The sequence below is a fragment of the Trichechus manatus genome, unplaced genomic scaffold (genome assembly GCF_000243295.1).
Source record: "Trichechus manatus latirostris isolate Lorelei unplaced genomic scaffold, TriManLat1.0 scaffold00009, whole genome shotgun sequence".
NCBI lineage: Eukaryota > Metazoa > Chordata > Mammalia > Sirenia > Trichechidae > Trichechus > Trichechus manatus.
Genome location: NW_004443945.1, coordinates 23620653 through 23643298, shown reverse-complemented (window position 1 = coordinate 23643298; position 22646 = coordinate 23620653). Strand labels below are relative to the sequence as shown.

Sequence of the window (22646 nt, the reverse complement as noted above, 5' to 3'; positions counted from 1 at the left end):
CACATTGATGTCACAGGCTGGTACTGGAGCTGTGATCTAATATAATTTACACGCTCCTCCGCATCTCTACCCCTGTTCGTGCCATCCTCACAGCCTGACTCTAAAAGACAAAAATATATGGACAAAATTTTTTTTTCCTTTCTATAGACCACCTTCAGAAAATTCCAATCCACGTAACTATTTATTACTGGTTTATTATAGTCCATAAGAGCCCTGGTGGTGCAGTGGTTAAAGCGCCTGGCTGCTAACCAAAAGATTTGGTGGTTTGAACCCGCCAGCCACTCCGCAGGAGAAGTATGTGGCAGTCTGCTTCCGTAAAGATTTACAGCCTTAGAAACCCTATGGGACGGTTCTATTCTGTACTATAGGGTCACTATGAGTCAGAATCAACTAGATGGCAGTGGGTTTATATAGTGAATATGTTTGTTTTGATTAGTATTTCATTATGACTGTTATTTTCCTTTTTCTTTAAAATGATCTATGAATGATCAGTTATTTTTGTTTTAATGTGATTGAAGATTATTAGAAGATTCTTTGTAGACTTGGCTGTCTCTCTTTCTCTGTATGTGTGTTTTTATGTATTTTTATTTCTTCTAGTGGGAAGTACCTTCTGTTTATAGTGGTGTTATTCTGGGAATTAAAGACAATTTAACAAGAGATTTGGTTTACATTCTCATGGCAAAAGGTTTGCACTGCAGTACTGTTAAGGTGAGTAAAAACATATACCAACTATTGATTAACAATGTGCTTCAATAATTTTAGCATGAAACCAGGAATTAGAACCTGTTATCTTTTCTTGATCTTAAAATCACAGTCATAGGCCTAAAAGGATATTTGAAAAGCTGTTTTGGTTTGTACTTTTTCCCTTACGCTCATAACTACACCAGAGTTGTCTTGGGCATATGGATACTGCTCTATGCGTTTTTAAAAGTCTAGAGAACATCATTATTTGTGTCCTTTAGGATTCACTTAGTAAAAATTGTATACGAAGATTACAAAGAAACCAAAATCCCTTGAAGTTACTTTTGTAGTGTCTTTTACATAAGGCGTTTGTAGTCTATTTGGGAAGTTGAGACACAAGTGAAATATTCAATTATATAATACAGTATAGTTACACAATTAATAGTACAGTTAAGTTCTATAGGATTGTTAAAGACAGTATTTGGAAGACAGAACTCCTGAGCTCAATCTGAGTATGAGTTAGCTAGGTAAAGAATTAGGTGAAAGATGTTGAAGGTGTGAGGAAAAGCTGAAAGACAAGAAATAAGATGGTATATGAAAGGACTAGAAGCAGTATGCTATGCTATTATTAGTGTCAGTTGTTACGTGAGGTAAAGCAGGTGATGAGGCTAGATGGGGAGGAAAGACCCAAACTGTAAATACCCTTATGAGCTTTGTTAAGGAGTTTGGTTTTTCTGCACCCACAGTCTTCTATCTGAATTACACAACTAGAAGAAGTCCAAGATAGAAGGGAAACAGTTTGCAGCTCCTCCCTTCTCTTCATACTCTTTCCTAAAATTGATCTGCCTGAAAACATTCCTACAGTCCACATATCATGTTGGTTCTCCATTCCCACCCCTCTTCACAATTGTCCTGTTCCTTCTTGCTTAAAAAAAATTGGGATGTGGGGGTATGGAGAGTACTGTCTTTATTACTATAGCTTTATAGTAAGTTTTGAGACCAAGTGGTGTTAGTCCTCTAGTTTTGTTCTTCAGAATCATCCTTTGCTTTCCGATATAAATTATAGAATCACCTTTTTACTATCTATAAAAAGTCTGCTGAGATTTTTATCAGGTTACAATGAATCAGTAAATCACTTTGGGGAGAATTTATATCTTAACAGTATTGAGTCTTTTAATCCATGAACATAGTATGTCTCCATTTATGTCTTTTATTTGTCTCATCAATATTTGGTAATTTTCAGCATACAGGTCTTCATATGTTTTGTTAGATTTATCGCTAACTACATCTGTTTTAGAAAATAGAAACGAAATATTCAAAAAAGTCAATATTTACACTACAACTTAAATAATATCTTTGCATCTACTTAAACTTGCGATTTAAAAAAATTATACTTAAAGAACAACAATGAATCTGTGAAGCATCTCATAACATGGATGAAACTGGAGGACATTATGCTGAGTGAAATAAGTCAATCACAAAAGGACAAATATTGTATGAGACCTCTATTGTAAAAACCCATGAAAAAGTTCACACACAAAATGTAACAATCTTTGTTGGTTACCAGGGATGGGGGGGTGGGAATACTAAATAGATAATAGATAAGGGGTATTTTGGGTAAAGGGTGAGACAGTATACAATACAGGGGAAACTAGCACAACCTGTACAAGGAAAGGTCATGGAAGCCCCATAGACACATCCAAATTCCCTGGACTGAATTGCAGGGCGGAGGGCTGTGGGGACCGTGGTCTCGGGGAACATCCAGCTCAATTGGCATGACACAGCTTATAAAGACAATGCTCTACATTCTACCTTGGTGAGTGGCCATCTAGGATACTCCACTGGTCTCATCCCTTCGGGAGCAAGGGAGAATGAAGAGAACAGGATACAAGGAAAAGATTAGTCCAAAGGACTAATTGTCCACAGCTACCAAGGCCTCCACCGGGCTGAGTCCAGTACAGCTAGATGGTGCCCGGCTACCACCACTGACTGCTCTGACCAGGATCACAACAGAGGGTTCTGGACAGAGCTGGAAAAGGATTTAGAGCATAATTCTAACTCACAAAAAAAAGACCAGATTTACTGGCCTAAAGGAGACTGGAGAAACCCCAAGAGTATGGCCCCCAGACACCCTTTTAGCTCAGTGGTGAAGTTACCTCTGAGGTTCACTGTTCAGCCTGGGAGTGGACAGTCCCGTAAAACCAAATGAGACTAACAAGGTACAGGAGTCCAGTGACAAGGGCCAGAAGGCAGAAGGGGACAAGGAAGCTGGTGATAGGGAACCTAAGGTTGAGTAAGGATATTGTTGATGTGTTGTGAGATTGTTAACCATTGTCATAGGGCAACATTTGTAGTAACTGTTAAATGAGAAACTATTTTGTTCTGTAAGCTTTCATCTTAAGTGAGAATAACAGCACAATTGGAAGAGCATAGTCAATGTCACTGAACTGTGTATGTAGAAATTTTTGCAACAGTCTATCTTTCGCTATGTGTATTTTCAGCAAAAAAAAAAGGTTGAGAAGTTAGAGGGTTAATATGTTGTGGGGTTGTTAACCAACGTCATAAAACAACATGTGTCCTACTGTTTCATGAGAAACTACTTGTTCTGTAAGCCTTCACCTGAAGTACAATAAAAAAAGAAAATTTATACTTATTTGTATAGGGGAGTAAATACTTTTACAGAACTGTTTTAAGAGGGAAGTAAGCAAAGAAGCATTTGAAAGTAGTGCTCTAGACCAGTAGGTCTCAAAGTATGGTTCCCATGACATTTGGAAACTTATTAGGAATGCAAATTCTTGGGCCCCACCATAGACCTACTGAATCGGAAGATCTAGGGGTGGGTTCCAGCAGTCTGTTTTAAGAAGCCTTCCAGGTAATCCTGATTAATGCTGAGGTTTGAGAACTGCTGCTCTATGGAAATACATGAGCCACATAAGTAATTTGTAATTTTCTAGTAGTCACATTATAGAAAATACCCCAAAAAGTTGAAATAAATTGTAATAATATATTTTATTTAGCCCAGTATATCTAAAATATTATTTCAACGTGTAATCAGTATAAAAATTATTGCTGTTTTGCATCCTTTTTTATGTGTTTTAGTTCTTCAAAATCAAGTGTTTTGCATTTACCAAAAACAAATAAACCTGTTGCCATTGAGTTGATTCCGACTCACCACCACCCCTCATTTTGTCCTGGTTACATTTCATATGCTTATTAGCTGCATGTGGCTAGTGGCTACCATATTGGACTGTGCGGTTCTAGGTAATTGTGGACCATTAGAAAGTTTATAATAGAATATAGCTAATTACATCTGCAAAGTCAGCAGCTTTTCTCCTACCCCAAAATAACTAACACAAAAAGACTATTCTGCAGTTTTTCGTACACATGGTCTCACTTATTCTTCACAGCAGAACTTGGTAGAAGGTGTTATATCACTTTTAAAGGTGAGAATTCAGAGATGAATAGGCAAATTCTCCAAGGTCACATAGCTAGTAAGTAGCACAAGTGTTAGAAGGGATGGAGAGTAGAGAACATTGGTGAAACGTTTTAAGAGATAAAATCTAGAATTGATTAATAATTAATTTGATGTGGCAAGTAAGAGAGGAAAGATTTGAGGATGGTGCTCAGGTTTCTGGTTTGGGTGACAGGACAGTAGTAGGGCCAGAAAGTGAATTGTGCATAAAAATATTTTTGAACAGCAGATTATGAGTTCATATATACAGTGTTTAATTTCTGCCTGCGATTGGCAACATGAACCTTAAGCTTAGGGTATGCTCTGGGCTAGGGATGCAGATTTGGGAGTCATCAGAGATCACCCAAGGAGAATTCGCAGAGCATGGCACCCTAGGGAATGCAACATCAGGTCCAAGAATGAGTGATGTGATGGATATGAGGACCAGACAGATGTAGTCAGCAATGGCTAAGGCAGGGTGAAGAAGGTGGACAGCACTGGGATGTGGCACCCAGGTCCAGTAAAATAACTGAAAAGTGTTCAGTAGATTGGACAATTAGATGGTCTTTGGTTAGCGTGAGCTGTTTCTTTGGAGTGACATAGGTAGAAGTTGGACTGTAGGAATGAGTGAGGCATGTGGAAAGAGATGAGTGATGACCACTCTTTTGAAAAATTAGAATGAGATGGTTGGGAAAGGGCTTGGGTAGTAGCTGATTGGATTTATTAGTTAATCTGATTTATTAACCAGTTACACGGGCTAATAGGGCTATGTGCAAAGATTTTAGAATGTGAAACCTGTTGAAGGGTCTTAAGATCTAATTCTAAACATCTTAGGTAGAGAAGGGGCTTGTTATAGAATTTTATATCTGCGTTAATATAAAAATCTTTATTATTTTATGATTTATGTAGAACTTACTGTTCAGTAATGTAGTATGTATTTTATATTTGTTAATTATTTATTGGTTGTTATAAAAATTACAGAGGAATTAAATATTCATTGGAATAAATCAACAGTACAGAGATGATAAAAAGATAATCTAGTCTCACCCCCTAAGATAGCCAATATTAAATGTTTAAATTAATCCTCCTCCTCTTTGTTCTGTTTTATACAGACATAGTTGTTGACTCCAGAGGAAAGGTGATCCCGGCTATTCTGTTGTTTCTCTTTATAGGACTTTGCCCATGCTAAACAGCTATTTGCTGCTTGTTTGGAGCTGGTGACAGAGTTCTCACCAAAACTTCGCCAGGTCATGCTGAATGAGATGCTGCTTTTGGATATTCATACACATGAAGCTGGAACGGGACAATCAGGAGAGAGACCTCCTTCTGACCTTATAAGTAGGGTTCGAGGATATCTGGAAATGAGACTTCCTGGTAAGACTGTTTCACAAAGCCAAATTTCAGAACTTTAGTCCTCAGATAATTGTGGAGGAGAATGTACAGGGGCATTTATTTGACTTTTTACCATCTATAAAAGGTTATTTTTCTCCTGAAACAGAAATTGTATGTGGAGTTCAGCTGAGAAAAGTGCAGGAAACTATTAGTTTCCTAGGGCTGCTATCACACAGTAACATGAACTAGGTGGCTTAAAACAACAGAAGGGTATTCTCCCACAGTTCTGGAGGCTAGAAGTCCCAAATTAAGGTGTTGGCATGGTCATGCTCTCTGAAGGTTCTAGGGGAGAATCCTTCCTTGCCTCTTCATAGCTTCTGGTGCCTCCCAGCAATCCTTGGCATTACCATGGCTGGTATCTGCATCACTCCAGTCTCTGCTTCCATCTTCACATGATGTTCTCTGCTCTGTGTGTTTGTATAGTCTTCTCCTTTTCCTGTAAGAACACCAGTCATTGGATTTAGAGCCCACCCTAATCTGGTATGACCTCATCTTAACTAATTACATCTGAAAAGACTGTATTTCCAAATAACCTCACATTCTGATGTTCTAGGGGGATATGAATTCAACTCACTACAGAATTTTAAGATATTCTGTTAAAAGAATCAAAACTTCCTTGAGTGTGCAAGGAAGTGTTTATTTTGTCATTATCACCTTCAAAAAGCCCTCTCATACTGATGAGCTGTGGACCAGGAACTTGCCTGTAGTCACTCTTTAGGAATAGACTTTGAGTGTCCAATTCTAATTATAAATATCTTATCATAAAAAGGGGCTTATATAAATTATCATATATGTTATATAAAAATCTTTTAGTTAAGACAGTTCTTAATTTTACATGTTTTAATTATAAAGTACTTAGACCAACTCAATCAGACCTTATACATTTAATACTGTGAACAGTAAAATTGAAGGGCAAAGGAAGGTGTTAGTAATTATCCCGAATATAATGGATTGCTGGCCCTCTGGGTCTTATGAATTAATTGTTACTGCATTCTGATTTTTAGCAGGGTATGCAGTAATAAATTACAACTTTTTAGCACTTCATACATAGAATACTTTTGAGCTTTAATGCACCAGTACCCTTCAATATAATGTCTTTGTAAGAATTGATCCAATAATATGCTGGTGCTTATTTTTTAAAGGTTGGTTTTTCAGACATGGTTTCTTTAAAATTAAAAGCAGAAGAATAAAAATCTCTTAATATTTATTGAGTGTGGTTAAGAGCTCAGCTGCTAACCAAAAGGTCAGCAGTTCGAGTCTACCAGCTGCTCCTTGGAAACCCTACAGGGCAGTTCTACTCTGTCGTGTAGTGTCACTATGAGTCGGAATCGGCTGGACGGCAACGAGTTTGGGTGGTTTTTTTTTTTTTTTAAATGACATACCAGGCTTTGTTCCCAAGTACTTTAGGTGCATAACTCATTTAGTCATCCCAGGAGTTCAGTGAAGTAGCTCCTATTTCATTATCTCCATTTTGTAATCAAGGAACTGAGGCACAGAGAGGTTAAGGAACTGAGCCAAAGTCATATAGTAAGAGACAGAACTGTGATTCTGTTCTGTCAGTTCAACTTCTAAGCCTATGCTCTCACCCTTTGAAATGGATGGAAATACCTTTAAATAATTATACTTTATCTGTATTACCTTTTGGCATTTAAACAGTTTGGAGTTCGTGTTACTTTTTTTTTTTTTTTGTTATAGGACTCCTCCTAGCTCTGCACATAATTTGTAGAAGCCAGTAACTTATTGACTGTTGAGAAACTTGTGTTATAACTTGTGCTATAAATAGTATCTAAAATGAGAAGGAAACAATGTATTGTTTCAAATAGGAAAAATAAGAGAACAGTTTGTTCTCCCATAGGTACAGTTCTTTATCTTAGACTTTTGGCTGAGACTAAGTTACCTGAGTTCAGCAGACTCCTAGCTGTTGCTGCCCTTACAACTCTGTACTTCAGTACCACCGTGTGAGATTTGGGGTTTGCAGGCACGATCTTTCTGTGTGCCAGGAATCTGGTGGCACAGGGGCATGTGTGCATAAAGGTGTCATCTGCCACCTTTGCCTCCCCTCTTTTTTTTTAAAGGTAAAAAGATTGTTCCTTAGTGATAACTAGGAACAGTTTTGCTTGAGCTAGATGCATACCCTCTACAGAAAACAGGAAGAGAAGCACTTTTATGTGGGGTTGACCTGGCTTTATTATCAGGACAGGAAGTGATCTTAAATAACAACACATCCAACCTTTCAGTTAAAATAGATTATTTCTATCTAAAGGCTACAAATTAATGATTGTAAAACCAGTCATGTCATGAGGAGCAATCCTCAACTTTTAGTAACTTTGTAGCTAATAACCCATATGGCAAGTCCTCTCATCTCTCAACAGGTGAACTAGGAAGTTGCATTGCTCCTAGTCAGTTGTTCTGTAGAAGCTTTGTTGTAATTACATCATGTCATGTTTGGGTACAACTGATTTTTAAAATTTCTAAGCTAAAATTACAGTGGTTATGCTTCGTAGTACGTAATTATGGAATCTTAACGGTTCCTTTTTCTATTTACTAGAAGAGATACAAAATGACTTTCTGAGGAGAGACTTGGCCCTGCCTGTTGGTACGCCCTTAGGTAATTCTCAGTTCACCTTCAAAGGAAGTAAGATTGGTTTCTGTTGAGACACATGTCCTTGTTATATTCCTCAATTTTAGCAAGAGAATGTTAGCCCTATTCTAGCTGCCTGTTAAAGCACGTGACTCTGCACTTACTGATAGTGAATAACTGTATTGCAGGTGCTTAAAGGAAAGTGTAATTTCCAAATCCCTGCCTCTCCGGTATCTTTAAAAAGCTCAGCTACAAGGAAACCACAGAGGATTTCTTTTTTTTTTTTTTTTTTTATTGTTGTGCTTTAAGTGAGAGTTTACAATTCAAGTTAGTCTCTCATACAAAAATTTATACATACATTGTTACGTGACCCTAGTTGCTCTTCCTGTACTATGATAGCACACTCCTCCTTTCCATCCCAGATTTCCCATGTCCATTCAACCAGCTCCTGACCCTCTCTGCCTTCCCATCTCGCCCCTGGACAGGGTCTGCCCATTTCGTCTCATGTATCTACTTGAGCTAAGAAACGTGCTCTTCACAAGTATCATCTTATGTCCCATAGTCCAGTCTTACCTTTGTCTGAAGCGTTGGCCTCGGGAATGGTTTTAGTTTTGGGCTAACAAAGATTCTGGGACTGTGTCTTCAGGGTGCCTCCAGTCTCAGTCAAACCATTAAGTCCATTAAGTCTTGTCTTGTTATGTGAATTTGAGTTCTGCACCCCACTTTTCTCCTGCTATGGAGGATTCCTTAAAGGATATTGAATCTTTCTATTCCTCTGGATTAAGCGAGATCCTCAGAGTCCTACGCAGTGGACCACATCATGTTGCATCACTCCTTATATTTTTTTCAACCGAATTATATTTTCACTTAATGCTGCTTTCTTCTTTGCTTTTTAGATATTCCTCTTCGTCAAGTTATAGCTGAGGAGTGTGTTGCTTTTATGTTAAATTGGAGGGAAAATGAATACCTTACACTACAAGTTCCCGCATTTCTGCTTCAGAGTAATCCATATGTAAAGGTAATTAAAGCTTAAATTAAAGGATTGTTAGAACGGTATTATTATACCTGCTTTATATTTATACTACTTTGGGAACTTGTCTAATTTCTGTGATAAACCTAAGGGTGAACAAATGCTTGTTGATTTGTAGTTAAAAGCATAGTTTTTGATAATTCACTTGACTTTGCTCTCTTGAATATTTTTTTCAAATTCCCTATAGCTCTGATAAGAATGCAAGTAAAAAATTTTTAGTTAACCAACAGCATTTAGGTATAGTTCCAGTCTAGTCTAGAGGTTAGTCAGCGTTTCTTGCTTTGGTTTTTATACCCAAACTCTTAGTAGTTTTAAGCTATGGAATACAGGTATATAGATGAGTGTGAGCTGGTGGAAACCATCAGGGATGCACTTCTACCCATTTTCCATTTGACCATCTTACCGTTCTTCAGAACATCTTTGTTCCTCTAAGTTTGAAAGGCCTTATTCTTATAAGTATACATATTTATTATTAATAAATACATCATTGTGAAATGATTCAGTGAATTTGATATTAAGCTTTTAGAGCCTAACTTTTTTTTTGTTTTTCTTCGTAATTTTTTTTTTTTATTGTACTTTAGGTGAAGGTTTACAGAACAAATAGTTTCTCATTAAAGTCAGTACACATATTGTTTTATGACATTGGTTAACAACCTCACGACACGTCAGCCCTCTGCCTTCTCGACCTTTTTTTTTTTTTGGTGAAAATATACATAGCCAAAGATACACTATTTCAAAAATTTCTACATGCATAATTCAGTGACATTGATTACGTTCTTCCTGGTGTGCTGCTATTCTCACTTTAGATGAAGGTTTACCAAACAAAATAGTTTCTCATTAAACAGTTAGTATACTTGTTGCCCTCTGACAATGGTTAACAACCCCACTGCATGTCAACACTGTCCTTACTCAACCTTGGGTTCCCTATCACCAGCTTTCCTGTCCTCTTCTGCCTTCTAGTCCTTGTTCCTGGACTGCTGTGCCTTATTAGTCCCATTTTGTTATATGGGGCTGTCCAGTCCCTGGCTGAACGGTGAACCTCGGAAGTGACTTCAGCACTGAGCTAAAAGGGTGTCTGGGGGCCATACTGTCTGGGTTTCTCCAGTCTCTTTCAGGCCAGTAAATCTGGTCTTTGTTTTGTGTATTACAATTTTGTTCTACATCCTCCAGCTCTGTCCAGGACCCTCTGTTGTCATCCTGGTCAGAGCAGTCATTGGTGGTAGCCAGGCACCATCTAGCTGTACTGGACTCTGTCTGGTGGAGGCGTTGGTAGCTGTGGTCCATTAGACCTTTAGACTAATCTTTTCCTTGTATCCTGTTTTTTCATTCTCCCTTGCTCCCGAAGATGTAAGACCAGTGGAGTATCTTAGTTGGCTGCTCACAGGCTTTTAAGACCCCAGACGCTACTCACCAAGGTGCAATGTAGAACACTGTCTTTATAAACTGTGTTATGCCAATTGAGCTGGATGTTCCCCGAGACCATGGTCCCCAGTAATTCGGTCCCTCAGGGAGTTTGGATGTTCAGTGACCTTGCCTTGGACCAGTTGTGCTGTATTGTGTAGTGTCTTTCTCTTCACCAAAGTTACCACTTATCTATTGTCTATTTAGTGTTCCCTCACACCCCTCCTCTCCCTCGTAACCATCAAAGATGGTTTCTTTTTGTGTATAAACCTGTTCATGAGTTTTTATAATAGAGGTCTCATACAGTATTTGTCCCTTTGTGATTGACTTATTTCACTCAGCATAATGTCCTCCAGTTTCATCTATGTTATGAGATGTTTCAGCAGATTCATCATTGTTCTTTACCGTTGCATAGTACTCCATTGTGTGTATGTACCATAGTTTGTTTATCCATTCATCTGTTGATGGGCATCTAGGTTGTTTCCATCTTTTTGTTATTGTGAACAATGCTGCCATGAACATGGGTGTGCATATGTCTGTTCGTGTGACAGCTGTTATTTCTCTAGGATATATTCCTAGGAGTGGGATTGCTGGATCGTATGGTACTTCTAGCTTTCTAAGGAAGTGCCATATCATTTTCCAAAATGGTTGTATCATTTTGCATTCCCACCAGAAGTGCATAAGCGTTCTGATCTCCCCGCAGCCTGTCCAACATTTGTTATTTCCAGTGTTTTTGATTCATGCCAGTAATGCCGGGGTGAGATGGTATCTCATTGTGGTTTTAATTTGCATTTCTCTAATAGCTAGTGAACGTGAGCATTTCCTCATGTGTCTGTTGGCTGCTTGAATGTCGTCTTTGGTGAAGTAACTGTTCATTTCCTTCGCTCATTTTTTAATAGGATTATTTGTCTTTTTGTTGTAGAGGTGTTGGATTTTCTTGTAGATTATGGAGATTGGACCTTTGTGTGACTTGTACTGTCCAGAAATTTTTTCCCAGTCTGTAGGTTCTGTTTTTACTCTTTTGGTGAAGTCTTTTGAAGAGCATAGGTGTTTGATTTTTAGAAGATCCCAGTTATCTAGCTTATCTTCTGGGGTTTGTGTGTTGATGGTTATTGTTTGTATCCTGTTAATGTTGTGTATTGGGGCCTGTAGCGTTGGTCATATTTTTTCTTCTATGAACTTTATAGTTTTTGGCTTTATATTTAGGCCTTTGATCCATTTTGAATTAGTTTTTGTTGTATGGTGTGAGGTATGGGTCCTGTTTCATTTTTTTGTAGATGGATATCCAGTTTTGCCAGCACCACTTTTTAAAAAGACTGTCTTTTCCCCATTTGATGGACTTTGGCCGTTGTCGAAGATCAGGTGACCATAGGTGAATGGATTTACATCTGAGTTCTCAGTTCAGTTCCATTGGTCAATGTATCTGTCATACCAGTACCAGGCTGTTTTGACTACTGTAGCTGTATAGTAGGTTCTGAGGTCAGGTAGTGTATGTCCCCCTGCTTTATTCTTCTTCTTCAGTAGTGCTTTATTTATTTGGGGCTTCTTCCCTTTCCATATAAAGTTAATGATTAGTTTTTCCATTAGAGTCTAACCTTTTTCCCATTTAAAATAATGAGATACTTCTCCATCTCCAGTTTTCTGGCATTTGTCCTCTTTTTCTGTTGTTTTTTTTTTTTCCCCTTTCCCTCCCCAAACATTACTAAATTTTCTCTAAGCTTTTTTCAGGCCATTCAAGTAGCTAGATACCCTCTTGTTATCATTCATCCGTTTTAAGCTTAAGTTTTCTTAATTATATCTGTATTCTGCAGCAGAAAATGCTTCTGAATGAAAAAAATTATAAAAAAGTTAAAAAGTAAAACTAGAGGATTTCCCTAAGATTCTGTTGTTTATGTGTTAATATATACTGTAAATAAGCAATGGGCTTTTCTCCCTTTCTGGGCTTGTATTTGAGAAAAACAAAACATTTAATGATTTTCTTAATATTTTTATAACTTTTTTTTTCACATTTGGTCCTTCGAATGTCCTGATTCTTATTGTTCATATTACCTTTTGTTATTCTTCTTTATCTGTCGCATCTTTAACACATAATGCTTTAAATCTGTGGTTATCTGGGAGCTCTTGCAGGACTGCACCGCTCTTTCACTTTATTCTTTGATCATTTGTTTCTTCCTCCATGTTTCATGTATGTCCTTTTAAAAACTGAGCTTACTCATTTTAACCCTTTGAAGATTCATTTTTTTATTTTTTCCTTTGACGATTTATTGATTTCTTCAGTTTATTTCTCCTTTACAACTATTTTTAAAAAATATATTGTCATACTTGAATCATTCTTCTCCCTGGAATTTTATTCATGGGATCATATCTTTTTATTGAACTTTCTGGGAAATGAGTTTCTACTATCTCCAGTACTTGTCTGATTATGCCCAGCAGTCTTTTCTTAGCCTTTAATAAACTCTCAGATGAGAGAAGCATTTTATTCCTGGATTATTATTTCTTCTTAGAATCTTAGCTTGTTGCTCAGTGTTAGCACAATCTAGTGGTTCCTTTCCTTGCTTCTCTTAGCAGTAAACTCTGGGGCCTTGCACCAGGAGAGATAGACACGTGTCTATGTAATGAATGTTTGGAGGCCTGCAGTGTGAAAGGGTACAGGAAATTGTGTTGCATGTTACCTAACCTTGAGCTAGGTTACCTCACTGCTTCCTGTCTGACCTGTTCCCTGACCTGGCCTAAAAGGAGGAAAGGTGCGGTAACCTTGCTGAAGAGGAATCATTGAGGCATCTCATCACCTCATCTTCCAGTTAGGGTTTTGTGTGCCTCGTGTCACAGTTGGCCCCTTGCTCTGTTGTTAACGTCAAGGAAAAAAGAATCAGACAAGAAGCCTAGAGTAAGGGATTATGTTTTGAAGAGAATACAGTTTACAGCAGCCTTCATACTTCATATTCGCTGTGGAATATATTCCAGTATAATTATGCTTATTATCATATGCCTAAGAGAAAGTTTGGAAGGATGTTAACAGTTATTATCTCTGGGTAGTGGAATATTAGATAATTTTTTTTGTGTGTGTATGTGTGCTTTAAGTGAAAGTTTACAGTTTAAGTCATACAAAAATTTATACACACATTGCTATGTGATCCTAGCTGCTCTCCCTATAATGTGACAACACACTCCTCCTTTCCACCTCGGATGTCCCGTATCCATTCAACCAGCTTCTGTCCCTTTTTGCCTTCTCATATTTCGTCTGTACAGGAGCTACCCATTCAATCTTATGTATATACTTGAACTAAGAAGCACTCTCTTCACGAGTATCATTTTATGTCCCCTAGTCCAGTCTAATCTTTGTGTGAAGACTTGGCTTTGGGTATGGTTTCAGTTCTGGGCTACCAGAGAGTTGGGGGGCCATGTATTGCCGAGTCTCTCCAGTCTCAGTTAGACCATTAAGTCTGCTCTTTTTACTAGAATTTAAGTTCTGCACCATACTTTTCTGCTGCTCTGTCAGGGACTCTGTTGTGTTCCCTCTCAGGGCGGTCATTGGTGGTAGCCGAGCACCATCTAGTTCTTCTGGTCTCAGCCTGAGGGAGGCTCTGGTTTATGTGGCTCTTTCTGTCTCTTGGGCTAATATTTTCCTTGTGTCTTTGGTGTTCTTCATTCTCCTTTGCTTCACGTGGGTTGGGACCAATTGATGTATCTTAGATGGCTGCTCTTTAGCTTTTAAGACCCCAGATGCCAGTCACCAAAGTGGGATGCAGAACACTTTCTTAATAAACTTTGTTATTCCAGTTGACCTAGATGTCCCCTAAAACCATGATCCCCAGGCCCCCGCCCCTGCTATTCTATCCCTCAAAGTGTTTGGTGGTATTCAGGAAACTTCTTAGCTTTTGGTTTAGTCCAGTTGTGCTGACTTCCCCTGTATTGTGTGTTGTCCTTTCTTTCACCTAAGATAATTCTTGTCTACTATCTAGTTAATGAATACCCCTCTCCCTCCTTTCCTACCCTTATTCCCATCAAATAATGTTTTCTTCTGTGTTTAAACCATTTCTTGAGTTCTCATAATAGTGTTCTCATACGATATTTGTCCTTTTGCGACTGAGTAATTTCACTCAGCATAATGCCTTCCAGATTCATCCATGTTATGAGATGTTTCAGCAGATTCATCGTTGTTCTTTATCATTGCATAGTATTTCATTGTGTGAGTGTACCATAATTTGTTTATCCATTAAACTATGATGGGCACCTAGGTTGTTTCCATCTTTTTGCTATTGTGAACAATGCTGTAGTGAACATGAGTGTGCGTATATCTATTCGTGTGACGGCTCTTATTTCTCTAGGATATATTCCAAGGAGTGGAATTTCTGGATTGTATGGTACTTCTGTTTCTAGCTTTTTAAGGACGTGCCTAATCGACTTCCAAAGTGATTGTACCATTTTACATTTCCACCAGCAGTGTATAAGTATTTCAGTCTGTCCGCAACCTCTCCAACATTTATTATTTTGTGTTTTTTTGATTAATGCTAACCTCGCTGGGGTTAGATGATCTCTCATTGTAGTTTTGATTTGCATTTCTCTAATGGTTAATGATCGTGAGCATTTCCTCATGTATCTGTTAGCCACCTGAAGGTCTTCTTTGGTGAAGTGCCTGTTCATATCTTTTGCCCATTTTTTAATTGGGTTATTTGTCTTTCAGTTGTTGAGGTTTTGCAGTATCTTGTAGATTTTAGAGATTAGATGCTGATCAGATTTGTCATAGCCAAAATTTTTTTCCCAGTCTGTAGGTTGTCTTTTGACTCTTTTGGTGAAGTGTTTTGATGAGCATAAGTGTTTGATTTTTAAGAGCTCCCAGTTATCTAGTTTCTTTTCTGGTGTTTGTGCATTGGTAGTAGTGTTTTGTATTCTGTTTATGCCATGTATTAGAACTCCTGGAGTTGTCCCTATTTTTCTTCCATGATCTTTATCATTTTAGATTTTATATTTAGGTGTTTGATCCATTTTGAGTTAGTTTTTGTGCATGGTATGAGGCATAGGTCTTGTTTCAGTTTTTTGCAGATGGGTATCCAGTTATGCCAGCAAGATTTATTAAAGAGACTGTCTTTTTCCCAAGTAACAGATGTTGGGTCTTTGTTAAATAGCTACTCGTGAGTGGATGAATTTGCGTCTGGATTCTCAGTTCTGTTCCATTGGTCTATGTATCTGTTGTTGTATCAGTACCAGGCTATTTTTACTACTGTGGCAGTATAATAGGTTCTAAAATCAGGTAGTGTGAGGCCTCCCACTTTGTTCTTCTTCTTCAGTAGTGCTTTATTTATCTGGTCTTTCCCCTCCATGTGAAGTTGGTGATTTTTTTCTCTGTCTCATTAAAAAATGCCACTGGAATTTGGATCATGATTGCATTGTATCTGTAGATCACTTTGGGTAGAATAGACATTTTTGCAATGTTGAGTCTTCCTATCCATGAGCAAGGTATGTTTTTCCACTTCTGTAGGTCTCTTAGTTTTTTGGAGTAGTATCTTGTAGTTTTCTTTGTGTAGGTCTTTTACGTCTCTGGTTAGATTTATTCCTAAGTATTTTATCTTCTTGGCTGTTGTAAATGGTAATGAATTAGTGATTTCCTCTTTGAAGTTCTGTTTGTTGGTGTAGAGGCATCCAGCTGATTTTTGTATGTTTATCTTGTGTCCTGATACTTTGCTGAAATCATCTCTTAGGTCCAGTAGTTTTCTTATGGATTCTTTGGGGTTTTCTGTGTATAAGATCATATCATCTGCAAATAGAGATACTGTTATTTCTTCCTGACCAGTTTGGATGCCCTTTATTTCTTTTTCTAGTCTAATTGCTCTGGCTAGGACCTCCAGCACAGTGGTGAATAAGCGTGATGATAAAGGGCATCCTTGTCTGGTTCCCGTTTTCAAGGAGAATGCTTTCAGACTCTTTCCATTTAGGATGATGTTGGCTTTTATAAATGTCCTTTATTATGTTGAGGAATTTCCATTCTATTCCTCTTTTGCTGAGAGTTTTTATCCTGAATGGGTGTTGGACTTTGTCAAATGTCTTTTCTGTATCAATTGATAAGATCATGTGGTTCTTGACTTTTGTTTTATGTGATGGATTACATTGATTGTTTTTCTAATGTTGAACCATCCCTGCATACCTGGTATGAATCCCACTTGATCATGGTGAATTATTTTTTTTGATATGTTGTTGAATTCCATTCGCTAGAATTTTGTTGAGGATTTTTCATCAATGTTCATGAGGGATATTGGTCTGTAATTTTCTTTTTTTGGGTGTCTTTAACTGGTTTTAGTTATCAGGGTTATGCTGGCTTCATAGAATGAGTTTGGGATTATTCCATCCTTTTCTGTGCTCTGAAATACCTTTAGTAGTAGTGATGTTAACTCTTCTCTGAAAGTTTGGTCGAATTCTCCAGTGAAACCATCCAGGCCAGGGCTTTTTTTTGTTGTTGTTGGGAGTTTTTTAATTACCTTTTCAATCTCTTCTTTTGTTATAGGTTTATTTAGTTGTTCTACCACTGTTTGTATTAGTTTAGGTAGGTATTGTGTTTCTAGAAATTTATCCATTTCCACTAGATTTTCAAATTTGTTACAGTATAATTTTTCATAGTATTCTGTTATGATTCTTTTAATTTCAGTTGGGTCTGTTGTGATATCACCCATCTCGGGTTATTTACTTCCTCTCCTGTTTTTCTTTTGTTGATTTGGCCAGGGGTTTATGGATTTTGTTGATCTTTTCAGAGAACCAGCTTTTCCTCTTTTTAACTCTTTCAATTGTTTTTCTGTCTTCTATCTCATTTAATTCTGCTCTGATTTTTATTATTTGCTTTCTTTGAGTGCCCAAGGGCTTCTTTTGCTGCTCTCTATTTGTTTGAGTTGTAAGATTAATGTTTTGATTTTGGCCCTTTCTTCTTTTTGGATGTGCGCATTTATTCTTATAAATTGATCTCTGAGCACTGCTTTTGCTGTGTCCCAAAGTTTCTGGTAGGATGTGTTTTCATTCTCATTTGATTCTGTGAATTTCTTTATTCTGTCCTTAATTTCTCCTGTAACCCCGTGGTTTTTGAGCAAGGCATTGTTCAGTTTCCATGTGTTTGATATTTTTTTCCTTTTTCTGTTATTAATTTCCACTTTTGTGGCTTTATGGCCATAAAATATGCTTTGTACTATTTTGTTGCTTTGGATTTTGTTAAAGCTTGCTTTATGGCCAATACGTGGTCTGTTCTGGAGAATGTTTCATGTGTGTTAGAAAAGAAAGTATACTTGGCTGCTGTTGGGTGGAGTGTTCTGTATGTGTCTGTGAGATCAGATTGGTTGATTGTGGCATTTAGATCATCCGTGTCTTTATTGAGCTTTGTGGAGTTTTTGTCCTTCACCAAAAGGGGTGTGTTGAAGTCTCCTACTGTTATCATGGAGCTGTCTAGCTCTATTTTCAATGCTGTTATAATTTGTTTTATCTATTTTGGAGCCCTGTTGTTGGATGCATAAATATTTATTATGGTTATGTCCTCCTGGTGTATTGACCCTTTAATTATTATATAGTGTCGTTCCTTATCCTTGTATTTTACTTTAAAGTCTATTTTGTCCGAGATTAATATTGTCACTCCTGCTCTTTTTTGAGTGTTGTTTGCTTGATATATTTTTTTTTCCATTCTTTGAGTTTTAGTTTGTGTCTTAAAGTCTAAGGTGTGTCTCTTTTAGGCAGCATATAGACAGATGGTGTTTTTTTAATCCATTCTGCCACTGTCTCTTTATTGGTATGTTTAGTCTATTTACATTTAGTGTAATTATAGATAGGTATGCATTTAATGCTGTCATTTTGATGTCTTTTTTTGTGTTGTTGACAGTTTCTTTGTTCCACTTAATTTTCTGTGCTGAGTTATTTTTCTTTATATATTTTTTTTTCATCTTTTTCATTTTTGTTGAAATGTATTTGCTGAGTCTTTATGTTTTTCTTGTTTTTATTTTGACTTGTAGGATTGATTGTTAGTTTCCTTTGTGGTTACCTTAATATCTACCTCTGTTTTTTTAAGTTTAAACCACTCTTTTTTTTTCTTTATGTCATCTTGACTTCCTCTCCATATGAAAGATCTGTGACTACATTTTTTAGTCCCTTTTTTTTTTGTTTTAATGTTGTCGTCTTTTACGCATTGATGTCTCCGTTTCCCTATTTTCAGTATTTTAGCTTTAATTTATTTTTGTGACTTCCCAATCTGGATTTATATCTGGTTGCTCTGTCCTGTGTTCTAGTTTTGGGTTGTTTATCTGATGTTATTGATTTTCTAACCAGAGGACTCCCTTTAGTATTTCTTGTAATTTTGCTTTGGTTTTTGCAAATTCCCTAAACTTCTATTAATCTGGAAATGCCCTAATTTCACCGTTGTATTTGAGAGAGACAGTTTTGCTGGATATATAATTCTTGGCCGGCAGTTTTTTTCCTGCAAGTGTTTGTATGTGTCATCCCATTGCCTTCTTGCCTGCATGGTTTCTGCTGAGTAGTCCGAGCTTAGTCTTACTGACTCTCCTTTGTAGATGACTTCGTTTATCCCTCGCTGCTCTTAAAATTCTTTCTTTATGTTTATTTTTGGCAAGTTTAAATCTAATATGTCTTCGTGACTTTCTTTTGGGGTCTACCTTGTGTGGGGTTCGATGAGCTTCTTGGGTAGATATCTTCTCATCTTTCATGATATCAGGAAAGTTTTCTGCCAACAAGTCGTCAACAATTCTCTTTGTACTTTCTGTTATCCCCCGTTTGGTACTCCAGTCATTCATAGGTTATCCCTCTTGATAGAGTACCACATAATTCTTAGGGTTTCTTCACTTTTTTTAAATTCTTTTGTCTGATTTTTCCTCAGATAAGTTGGTGTCAAGTGCTTTATCTTCAGTCTCACTAATTCTGCCTTCCATTGCCTCAATTCTGCTCCTGTGACTTTCTGTTGAGTTGTCTAATTCTGAAATTTTATTGCTAATCTTCTGGATTTCTGATTGCTGTCTCTCTATGGATTCTTGCAGCCAGTTACATTTTTCATTGTGTTCGTCTATAATCTTCTTAAGTTCTCAGTTGCTTTGTCTTTGTGTTCCTTGGATTGTTCAGCGTTTTGCCTGATCTCCTTCCTGATTTCTTGAAGAGTTCTGTATATTAATCTTTTGTATTCTACCTCCAGTAATTCCAAAAAGTTCTCTTCTTCTGGAAGATTTATTGATTCTTTGTTTTAGTAGCTTGCTGAAGCCATCGTGGTCTGCCTCTTTATGTGATTTGATATTGACTGTTGTCTCCAAGCCATCAGTAAGTTATTCTATTTATTTATTTTATGTTTGCTTACTCTATCCTAGTTTCTTGTTTTGATATGTTTTGATATGCCCAAGTAGGCTGCTCACATGAGCTAGTTTGATTATTGATTCTGTCGTCCTGTCACCAGGTGATTAGATCTTTAGTAGGTGTATGAGCAGAGGAGTCCTTTTACTTTACTTTTATGGATTCAGCTCAGATGTCCAGATAGTCAGTCACCAAGTGTGTGGTGCAGGCTCTTGCCTACAGTCCTGTAGGGGCAGGGGTGATTGGAGTAGGCACAGGTATCTGACTGCAGTAGTGGGTCACACGCTGATTAAGGCAGGGGGCTGACGACTGCCTCTGCGTGTCTGGGAGGAAAGCATGTCCCCGTTTCCTAGAGTGTGTACGTGGGTGGGTTTTGCAGCCAGATTATGGGCAGTCATTGCTGTTGGCTGTAAGGAGTGGGAAGCGCCACTTATTCTTGGACCCCTGTTGCAGATGGCTAGGTGGCATAGGTGGAGCCCCAATCCTCAGGCCCCTGATATGGGTAGGTGAGGACCCTGCTTAATGGGCAGAGCGGTGTCAAATGTCATGAACCTGCCACTCCACCATATAGCTGATAACGTGAAGTTAGGCTTCAGGTATATACCCTCTTGTACTGTGCTAATGAGGGCCTACAGTGCTGAGATGAGCCCATACAGGTCTATGCAGGGATGATAGGCATTCAAAGTCCGTGGACCTGTTATGCCTATGCCTAGGCAAAGGAGCTGTGCCTGCCTGGGTTCCCAGCTTAGGGGACGTGGCAGATTTTTTTTTTTTTCCTGTTTGTTTATTTGTTCCCTCTCCAAGGCTGGGAGAATGGCTAAGGGTGAGTGACAGGTCCTACTTCTGTCCCAGAGGAAGAGGTAATCACTGAAGCTGGTCTAGCACACACTGCAAAGCAGAGAGGAAGCATGTAAATGGGAAAGAGGTTCTTCCCAAACAGGTATTTTTTGATCCACGTGATAGGTTAAACGCACGTACTTATCTTTTGCCAGTTGAGCACCACTTTTCACTAGCTCTGGGGGCCTTAGCAGACTCTCCGCCTCTCGATCTCTCCAGGCGTGGAAAACAGATCCTGAATGCCGCTGCCCGCCTCACCGCAAACGCCAGCCGATCCGGCCCATGGGGCACTGGCTCCCACTGGGTCAGGTCTGGTAACTCCTCACTGCTTCTGAACCATCTCTCTGTTCCCCTGCCACTCAGTCAGATTCCTCAACTTTGCCTTTTATGTTCAGAGCTCTTAGATTGTCATATATAATGAATTCACTTGTTTACTTGGGTCTTTGTTGTAAGAGGGACCACTGGAAGCATCTGACTACACTGCTATCTTGGCCCCCTGATATTAGATAATTTAAATCAATTTTGTTTTTCTATCTTTACATATTTTCTAATTTTTTTTTAAATATATATGAATTATCTAATCACAAGAAGGAAAGAAAAAAAGTCTTTGAATTTTGCCCTTTTTTAGTAACGTGAAACTGTTCAGTCTCCCCGCAGATCAGAATGGAATGAAGTGTAATATAATAGAAAGGGCACAGAATTTATAGGCACTTGGATTGTGTTAGTCTAGTAGGGGAGCAGGTGGTAGTGATAGCAGTAATAATATAGGGTGAAGAGCAGTGTTTTTAATATGGCCTACAAGGCCTTTTACGATGCAGGTGCTTCCTTTTTCCCAGTTGCCTTTCCCCCTGTTCCTTGCTTTGCCAACTCTGTGCTGGTGTTAGCAAAGTTCTAACAGGTCCCTGAACGCATGGTGTTTTCTGATGCTTCTGCACTTTTGCACATGCTGTTTGTTCACTTAGCTGGGATGCCCTTCCCACTTTTGCCTGTTTATGATGTTTCTTTGAAGTTTTCTGTATTCCTTTCCATGTTAACAAGTAAATCACTTTCTTCTCTTGCCACCATACTTCTTTTGTTGTGATTATACTGTACAATAAAGTATTTGTTCACATGCCTCTTTTCTGTAAGACCGTAAGCTTCTTGGGAGCCCTGGTGGCGCAGTGGTTAAGAGCTACGGCTGCTAACCAAAAGGCCAGCAGTTCGAATCCACTAACTGCTCCTTGGAAACTCTATGAGGTGGCTCTCCTCTGTCCTGTAGGGTTGCTATGAGTCGGAATCAACTCAATGGCAACGGGTTTGGATTTTTTTGGTTTTGGTATAAGTTTCTTGAGGACAGTTGATTTATTATATTCTCCTTGCTTTACACAATGCGTAGTACATAGTAAGTACTCAAGAATGTTTGTGGAATTGAATTGATTCAGTGCCTAAGATCTCTGAAAATTCTCACTTTTAGTTCATACTTAATAAATATTGTGACTTTCACCTAAGCATATGATCCCTGGGGACAGAAATTGAGTGTGAGATAAGGGGCTTCAAAAGCCTTGGCATTGTACTACAGTAAACAGCAGCATATGTAGTGATCCCAGCTGTCCGAGAAGAGTATGTTCACTAGGCGTGAAGGATAAAATGGCCTGCTATACTGCGGACCCTTGATGTACAATCCTATAGCGTAGGTAGGGTTTTTACATTATTTTCACTAACTTTAAAAATGCATTAATACTCTCATTAATTTTCTGTGGTGTGATAATGGAATTATGATTATGTCGGAGAATGTCCTTGTTCTTGGAAGATGCGTATTGAAGTATTTAGGGGTGAAGTGTTATGTCTACAACATTGATATGGCTTAACAAAACACTGTATGTAAATTGACATATAAAGCACATACGGCAGAATATTAACAGTGTGTCAAGTACACAGCCATTTATTAAACTAATGTTTCCATTTTTCTATTTTTG

At 38.1% G+C, this 22646-nt stretch overlaps 1 protein-coding gene across 2 annotated transcripts in view; it reads left to right on the top strand.

Moving 5' to 3' along the window:
• The window catches only part of INTS8 (integrator complex subunit 8), a 75120-nt gene that overhangs the window by 37220 nt on the left and 15254 nt on the right, over nt 1–22646 (top strand). For both annotated transcript variants that reach the window (XM_004370763.2, XM_023726064.1), the window contains exons 14-16: nt 598–708; nt 5305–5506; nt 9002–9123. In XM_004370763.2, coding sequence (XP_004370820.1) covers nt 598–708; nt 5305–5506; nt 9002–9123 — 435 coding nt within the window. The remainder of the gene's footprint in view (nt 1–597; nt 709–5304; nt 5507–9001; nt 9124–22646) is intronic.